The 7,969-nt window shown below is 59.3% G+C and overlaps 1 protein-coding gene across 2 annotated transcripts in view; it reads right to left on the bottom strand.

Annotated features, from left to right (window-relative positions):
• The window catches only part of ARHGEF17 (Rho guanine nucleotide exchange factor 17), a 35,245-nt gene extending 27,936 nt beyond the window's left edge, over window positions 1-7,309 (bottom strand). For both annotated transcript variants that reach the window (XM_055701295.1, XM_055701294.1), the window contains exon 1: window positions 4,346-7,309. In XM_055701295.1, coding sequence (XP_055557270.1) covers window positions 4,346-7,294 — 2,949 coding nt within the window. In that variant the 5' untranslated portion in view covers window positions 7,295-7,309. The remainder of the gene's footprint in view (window positions 1-4,345) is intronic.
• Between the last annotated feature and the right edge of the window lie 660 nt (window positions 7,310-7,969).

A 7,969-nucleotide genomic window follows, 5' to 3' on the forward strand; every position in this document is an offset into this window, starting at 1 on the left:
TGGCTTTGGGTGACACCAGACATGCCCTCTGCATCACCCAAGGGCATTCAAAACCCTGGCAGTGGGGAAGGTAAGGGGGCAAAACGGGCAGGGTCAAGGGGATTTTCGAACCAGGGAAGGGGCCAAAATGGGCAGAGTTAAGAGGATTTTGGCACCAGGGAAGGGACTGGGCAAAAATAGGTAGAGATAAAGGGATCTGGGCTGGTTCACCTCCCTGGCCATGTTGCTTTGCTCCATGCTGGTGGTCCCAGCGTCGCTCTGTGATGCCAATAGGTAGCCTCACCCGTGGGTCCCCTCGATACCGGCCAACTTCTCCTTGCTCCATCCCACTTCAACCTCCCTCCGAAGGGCAGTTGAGGCTACCGGTGAGCCTCACTTTCCTCCTACCCCAGCATTTCGCTGAGCACGGCAGAGCCCTGGACACAAAAACCCAGCAAACCATCGACGCAGGCACTGGGAGGGGAAAGCCAAGATTTACCCATCCCCATCTTCCCCCCGCAACAGCTTTAATTATAGATTTCCAGTAACGCCGAAAAATGAGAAAACTCCCAGCTGTGGCCCAAAACCTGGTTTCTATGGAGATTTACGGAGAGGGAACAGAGGGATAAACAGGTCCAAAGATGCCAAACTTTGTCCAAGGAATATACGGCCGGTGCACAGACCTGGTCCTCGAGTTGTCCCCAAAGCAAGGACGAGCTTCTGGAGGATGAGCCACAGCAGGGTGAGCTTGGAAGGCGGATGCTCAGGAGGGATGGGGGAGTTTTACGCAAACGTCCCTGGGAATGTGACCCCAGCGTTTCCCTCTGGGGATCCCCCTCCATCCCTGATGACCTTTTTGGGGTGCGGCTGCCCTGCTCGGAGAGCAGCAGGTGGGGAAGGCAGCGGCCGGGGTGGCGGGGGCCATGTTCCCACGACTCCTCCGCTCCCGCGAGGTGCTATATTTAAATCAATATTTTCCTGTTTAATCCGACTGCTGCTAAGTCAACAAACAGAGCATGGCAGTGAACATACCTAATTTTCCATCCCGTGCCGGATTCAGCCATGGGGGAAAGAAAGATCCAAGGGGTTGCCAGCCTGACATCCCACTCATACCTTCACCAAGCAGTAAATGGACCCCAAATGGACCCCAAACGCACCCTAAATGCACCCTTGCTCAGTGCCAGGCTGCTGCACATCTCTGTGCATGGGTGTGCACACATGTGCTGCCCATCCTGGCAGCTTATGGGATGCTAAAGGCAGAAAAACTTTGCTGCCTTGAGGTTTTGGGTTTTTTTTCCTGCTTTCTTGAAAGCATCCGTTCTTCCTGCAGCAACCGTGCTGTGTGCCGAAGTGGGACATGCTGCTAACAGCTCTTGGGGAATTAAAAGCCTCATGCCCAGCATCAGACACAAGGTGAAGGAGTTCTTCTGCACCTAGGACAGCTTGGCCGGCTCCAGCCCCACGGAGGATTGCTGGAAAGCACCCAGAACAAACAGTCCTGCCACCAAGGGAGAACAGCATGTTACCTCTTCCAGCCAGGAGGCGCCGGGCGGCTAAACCCAGCAAACAGCCGGCACAGCAGTGCTCACCTCTGCCAAAGCCACCACCAGACCATGGGGGCTGGGAAAATATCCTGGGAGGATGATGCTGCAGGGATGCCGGTCCCCAGGAGAATATCTTGGGGGGGAAAATGCTGCATGGATACTAGATCGCAGGAAAATATCTTGGGGGAATGATGCTGCAGGGATGCCCAACCCCAAGAGAGTATCTTGGGGTAGTAAAATATATCTTGGGAGAGAATATTTTGGAGGAGCATCACCACACTTGCCAGACCTCATTTAATCCCTTCCCAGCATCATCTGCTGGAGATGGACACCAGGACAGATGGACCATCACCATGATGCAGGACGGATGCTCCGACAGCCCAAAATCCCCGAGCAGCAATGACCGTTTTCCCAAGCAGACAACCGACCTTGCAATGCCAGCCTTCTCCACTGAGTTGGGGAGGAGGGGGAAAAAAAACCAAAAACGTTCATTTCTTCACCATCGGTCAGGGAGCACGTAAATCTCTGCTCCCTGCCAGCCGTCCCGTTGCCAAGTTATATCCGGTCCTCGATGCTCTTGCTTATAATTAAAGCAACTCCCTTGCAGGGCTCAGTCCCCCTCCACCCCCACCCCCACCCCCGCCAAGGCTGGTGCCATCTGAAATAAAACATCCCAGCTCCACTATATAATAAATCAAAAAGAGAAATAAAAATCCTGGTTTCAGTTATGTTATGGCTGCAGCACAAAGAAATTCAAAAGCAGGAGAGAGATTTGAAGATACAGCTGTGGTGTTGCCCTTAAAAGGGAAAATTCGCACCCTCTTTGCCGAGGCCGGCGGGTTCAAGCAAGGTGAGAAGCAGCATCTCCAGGGCCCAGCCCTGCAGGGTAGCCCACATCCCCAAGGGGATGTTTGGCCAAACTGGGCTTTCGGCACTGCCAGAGCCCAGTGCTGGAGTTGGTAAAAATCCACCTGAAATGATCCCAAAGTGACCAGGGTTGGGGGTCTATTGGGGTGCGGGGTCAGCAGAGCATCCCTGATACCAGGGCCACCACGGGGTGGGCACTGTCCCTGGGGCACTGCAGGGAGCTGCCTGAATGAGAAATATCTCTTTATAAATTATGAACCATGTATTATATAAACATAATATATTAATAATTTAGTAAGAGATATTTCTTTATAAAGAAATGTTGCCAGGTGCACTGCCTCCCCTCAGCAGTGTCCCCATGTCCCCAAGGTGCCATCAGCTGTGACCCCGGGAAGTTTCTTGTTACCTCACTTAATTAGAACGCTCGATGCTTCAACAGCACTTTTCACCCTGAGATTGGAGAAGACAAGCACCTGGCTCTAAACTGGTACACCAAGCAAAGGTGTTGCAAAATTCACCCAAAATTATTTCCAAGGTTGTTTTACGTAGGAGCCAAGAGCTCCCCGTTCTCGGCCACCCATGGCTGTTATCTGACAACAGGGACAACAGCCAGAGAAGGAGCTGGATGGGGGCCAGAGCCCCCCAGGAGAGTATTTTGGGGTAATAATACTGCAGGGATGCAGGACCCCGAGATAATATCTTGGGGGGATGATGCTTCAGGTGTGCTGGACCCCAGGAGAACATCTTGGGGGAATAATGCTGTGGGGATACCAGACCCCGGGAGTATATCTTGGGGGGATGATGCTGCAGGGATGCTAGACTCCAGAAGAATCTCTTGGGAGTAATGATGCTGCAGGGATCTGGATTTTGAGAGCATGCAAAGAAGAACACCCCCACTCCACTTGGCTGTGCCCTGGCCAGCAAGGGTTACAGCGCCAGGCTCAGCCCCGGGGACTTCACGCTTGGCTGCCGGCACTGTTGGAAGGGAACAGTCCAGCCTGTCCTCTTAAATCGGCATCGAAGCAGGGCAGAGAGCCCTGCCAGCACCGCTCCACGGGCTCTCGGCAAAGCCCCCGCGGGAATGGGTATTTCTGGGCTTCGCCTGGAGCTATTAAAAGCCCCGTGGGTGCCAGTGCTGTGCCGCAGGAGGAGGTGGCGCTTCCAAGCCCTTCCCGGCACGAACACCCAGAGCAATGGGAACCCAAGTCCATCTTCAAACAACAGCTGAGGGGCAGCAATGCCAAAAACGTGCCCCGGGAAAGACCCCAAAGTACGCAGCCATGCTTTGGGGCCAGCAAACCACCGCTGCATCCCCCAAGCAGCATTAATTCTTCCGCAGACAGGATAAAACTTTACCCATCGATAAAATATACAGTGCACACACAAGAATATTTTTCCTCCTTTTTCTCATGCCACTGGCATGGCAAAGCCCGCGGTCCCGGGTGGAGGGATGGTGATTTTTCACGGGGGGAAATGCCAATTTGCTCAGTAAGGGGTATGACATGGGGAATTCCCAAGCAAAAGGCCCATTTAAGCCCTCCCCACCAAGGAAAATGTAATTTTTCGTTCAGCATCTCAGGGCCAGCCAACTGCACACCTGTTTACCGAGGCCTTATATAGCATCACTGGGAGACACTATATATAAATACAGCATATTGTATATCTATATATATAAAACCACCTTCCACCAAAATGTGGTGCTATTTAACCTGAAAACTGCTTTTCCCACCCAAAAATTACCCTTTTATTGGGGAATGTTGCACCTACAAATGGGAGCTCATCCCCTAGGGACCACCAGAAAGGGCTGGGAAGGCTCCTGCCCATCCAGCAGCATGTCCTCAGATGGGAATTTGTCCCACTGAGGGACACGTGAGGGACCCCCAAAGCCACCAACACTTTGGAGGAGTCATGTACCCCGTGAAACAAAGGTGTTTTTAGGATGGATGGGCACTTACCACCTGCGGCTTGGTCCTGGGGCTGTGTTCGTCGGGCGGCCGCGGGCACCGGGGCAGCCGCGGCGGTGGGGCAGCGGGTGGAGAGCGGGGTCCATCCCCGGGACTGGGGGATGCTTCACCTGAGTTGAGGGCCAGCATGTACCGCTTGGTGACATCCTCCAGCGAAGGAGGCTGGAGGGTTGGGGAGGATTTGCTGGGTGAGCGGCTGGCAGCTGGTGTGGGGAGGTGGCTTTGATGGCCAGAGGGGACAAGCGGCTCAGGGACAGTGATGGGGATGAAAGTGGCGGGCTCACTGGTGTGACGGACATGCTTGGTGGCCGGGCGGCTCTTGGCAAGGACAGCAGGCACCGGCGGCGGTTGGTTTTCCTGGTGAGCTGCACGGTTGGAGCGCTTCTTGGAGCTGCGCCGGGTGATGCGAGGGGACAGCACATCAGCCAACTTTGGATCAAAGCCATAGCTGCAGCCGGTGCCCGGCACTGCTGGCTGTGCCGAGAGGATGGGCTCGCTGCTGGATGGTGGGATGCTGGGCTCCAGCTCACTGATGGCCTCACCAGGACCCTCGAAGGCGCCGGCTGGCAGCTCACCACGGCGGCTGGGGTCACTCAGCGACTTCTTCTTGATGGTCTTGCCGTTGCCCTTCTCATCGATGAGCTTAGCCATGGCGCCGGGCTGGCTGACGATAGTTTGGATGAGGCTGCTGTAGTCCCGCGGCCCATCGCTGCCCAGGGAGAGGTCACTGCCTGCGCTGCCTGCACTGCCTGCAATGGCAGCGGGTTGCGGGATGCCCACCTTGGTGCTCAGCGAGCCCAGGAGATTGCTGTCGACAGAGAAATTCTTCACCTCCTCCGTCACCGAGCATCGCCGGTGGGGCATGGGGTCGCTCAGGGAGCGATAGGGCTCGGTGCCACCCTCACTGCCACCCTCCATCCCATTGGCACTGGCCAAGGGGAACTTACGCCGGCGCCGCAAGCTGCCAGGGGTGCTCGGTGTCTCGGATTTGCCAGCTGGAAGGTCTTCAACCGCTGCTGCCGGGTGAGTGGGCAGTGGCGTTTCGGTGTCGCCAGCTGCTGGCCCAGCACTGGGCAACGTCCAGGCATCCACAGCTTCATGCAGGTCTTGGAAGGGCATCCCCACGGGCTCCGGCTCCGTGACAATGCCCTCATCTGTCACACTCGACTCGTGACCCGATAGCTCCTCCACAGATTTCCTGCGAGCGAGGTTCTCCTTCGACTCTGCTTCCTTCAAACACCGCGTGCTCTCCGCCCGTCCCCGAAGGGTCACGTCCATCGTCCCCATTGGTGCCACCACCTCGGCGCCCTCCACACCTCCACTGTCCTTCTCCTCGGCTGTGAAGCCGTAGTCCTGCTGGGAACCCATCCTGCTGATCTTCTCAAAGACCTGCCTTGCCTCCTGGATGTACTGATCCTGAATAACCATGGGGGGAGCATCCTCATACCCCCGTTGTCCCCCATCCAAAGTCCCCCGGTCCTGGCTGTCAGCAGTGGCCAGGAGGAGCTCAGAGGAGCTCTGCTTCATGGTACTCTGTAGGAAAAGCCGGCGCGACCCTGATTTTTCGGAGCCGGTGAAGGACTTGGTGCGACGCAACGTGGCCGTCAGGTCCTTTAGCGTTGGTCGCTCGCCCGGCGCCCAGCGGCTGGGGGGCTGAGTGGCACCACGACCACCCGGGGAGGGGTCGGTGATGCCGGAGCAGCTGTCAGAGCCCATGTCAAGGCCAATCCTCACCCCTTTCTTCTTCACCTTCAGCTCTGAGAGGTCTGATTTGAGGAAGCTGAGGAGCGTCAGGGTCTCGTTGGCAATATCGGGGTTGGACAAGGACTTGCGGTGCTTGTCCCGCTCCCCTTCCAGCCCCGGCTGGTGCAGGCTCTCGCTCCCGAAGTCTGGTTTTGTCTTGGCCATGCCCTGCAGCAGCTTGGGACGGACGCGGACCGTCGGCTGTCCCCATGCCAGGCCATCGCTCGTCCCGAAACTGGGTGACCGACAGACGCCGTAACCTGCCTGGAGAGTCCGCCCTTGGCCGGGCCAACACACGCCGAACTGCTCCTCTTCCTTCAGCGTCTCGGTGCTGGAATACCGGCTGCTGCTCCGTGACCCGCCGGGGCTGCCGAAGGGCGGGATGTTCACCTTGGAGACCCGGGCCACCAGGGGCAGCGGGTGGCGGGGGACCCCCCGCCCGCCGCCCTCGGCCGCGGCCCCGCCGCCCCCCGCCGGGCTCTCCCGGCCGCCGCTCTGCGGCTCCCTGCGGGCGGCGCGGTGCCGGCCGCCGCCCTGCCCGTCGCCCCCGCCGCCCGGCGAGGCGCGGGGGGACCGCGGTGCCGCCGCTCCGGCCTCCCCGTTGGCGCGGGGCGATGGGGAGGAGGAGGGCGGCTGCGGTCGCGGCGAGTTATGCCAGGAATGCGGGCCGGGCTCCGGCGGCGCGCCGCGGGGCGAGCGGAGAGCCGGGTGCGGGACGCGGCTGCGGGGCGGAGGCGGCGGGGGAGCTCCCCGGCCGCTCCCGCCGCCGCTCCCGCTCCCCATCCCGCTCCCGCTCCCATTCCCGCTCCCAGCTCCCCCCGGAGGCTGCCGGCAGCTTTCCCCGAAGAGTTTCCGCATCGCCGGGACGCTGGGCCAACGCGGCGGCTCCGCGTTTAACCCCGGGCCCGGCGGCGACGACGGCGGCGGCGGTGGCGGCGGTGGAGCCGGGGACGGCGGCTGAGCCCCGGCATGAACCGGGCCCGCTGGCTCCGGCTCGGTAAAACGAAGCGAAAGCTGCCGTACCGACGGGGCCAGGCTGCCGAAAGCCCGGCCCGGCTGCTGCTCCGCGATCGACGCTGAAACTTTCCTACCCGGGAAGAAGGAGGAGGAGGAGGAGGAGGAGGAGGAAGGCGGGGAGGAGGCGGGCAGGAGCCACCGGCCCGCCGCTACCCCCCGACCGCTGCCCCCCTCCGCCATTGTCTGTCCCCCCCCGCCGCCGCCTCCGCCGCCTCCGCCCGCCCCCCGGCCCCGCCGCCGCGCCCCGGCCCCGGCCCCGCCGCAGGCACCGCCCGGCCCCGCTCCTCCTCCGGGCCGCCAGCGGGCTTCATCCCTCCCGCTTTGTTTTCTCTCTCCCTTTTTTTTTTTTTTTTTTTTTTTGGCTTTTCCTCCTCCCTCACCCCCTGCTTTTTTATTTGTTGCATTCAAATAAACTTTCCTCCCCGGAGGCGTGGTTTCCTCCCGCAGAGGGGGATGGTTGGAGGTTTTGCCCTTTTTTTTTTTTTTTTTTGGGGGGGGGGGGTAGGGCGGGGAAGGCGGCCTCAGAGCTGGCCTCCTGCTCCCAGGCCAAGCGGGCGCGCCTCACATCCCCCCTGCATCCCTTACCCCCCCTGCATCCTTCACCCACCCCCCTGCATCCTTCAACCCCTCGGCATCCTTCATCACCCCCAGCATCCTTCACTCTCCCTCCACCCATCCTTCACCCCCCCCATCCTTCATCTTCCCCTGCCTCCTTCACACACACACCCCATCCTTCACCCCCTTCCCTCCCTCTCCTCCCCCCTCCTTATTTTTTTAGGGGAAAACAGGGTAAGTAAGCAAAAAGTAAGCAAAAATGTGGGTGCCGTTTCCCTTTGCTGTGGATTTCCCCAGCCC

Source organism: Falco cherrug, chromosome 2, assembly GCF_023634085.1.
Source record: "Falco cherrug isolate bFalChe1 chromosome 2, bFalChe1.pri, whole genome shotgun sequence".
In the NCBI taxonomy this organism is placed as follows: Eukaryota; Metazoa; Chordata; class Aves; order Falconiformes; family Falconidae; genus Falco; species Falco cherrug.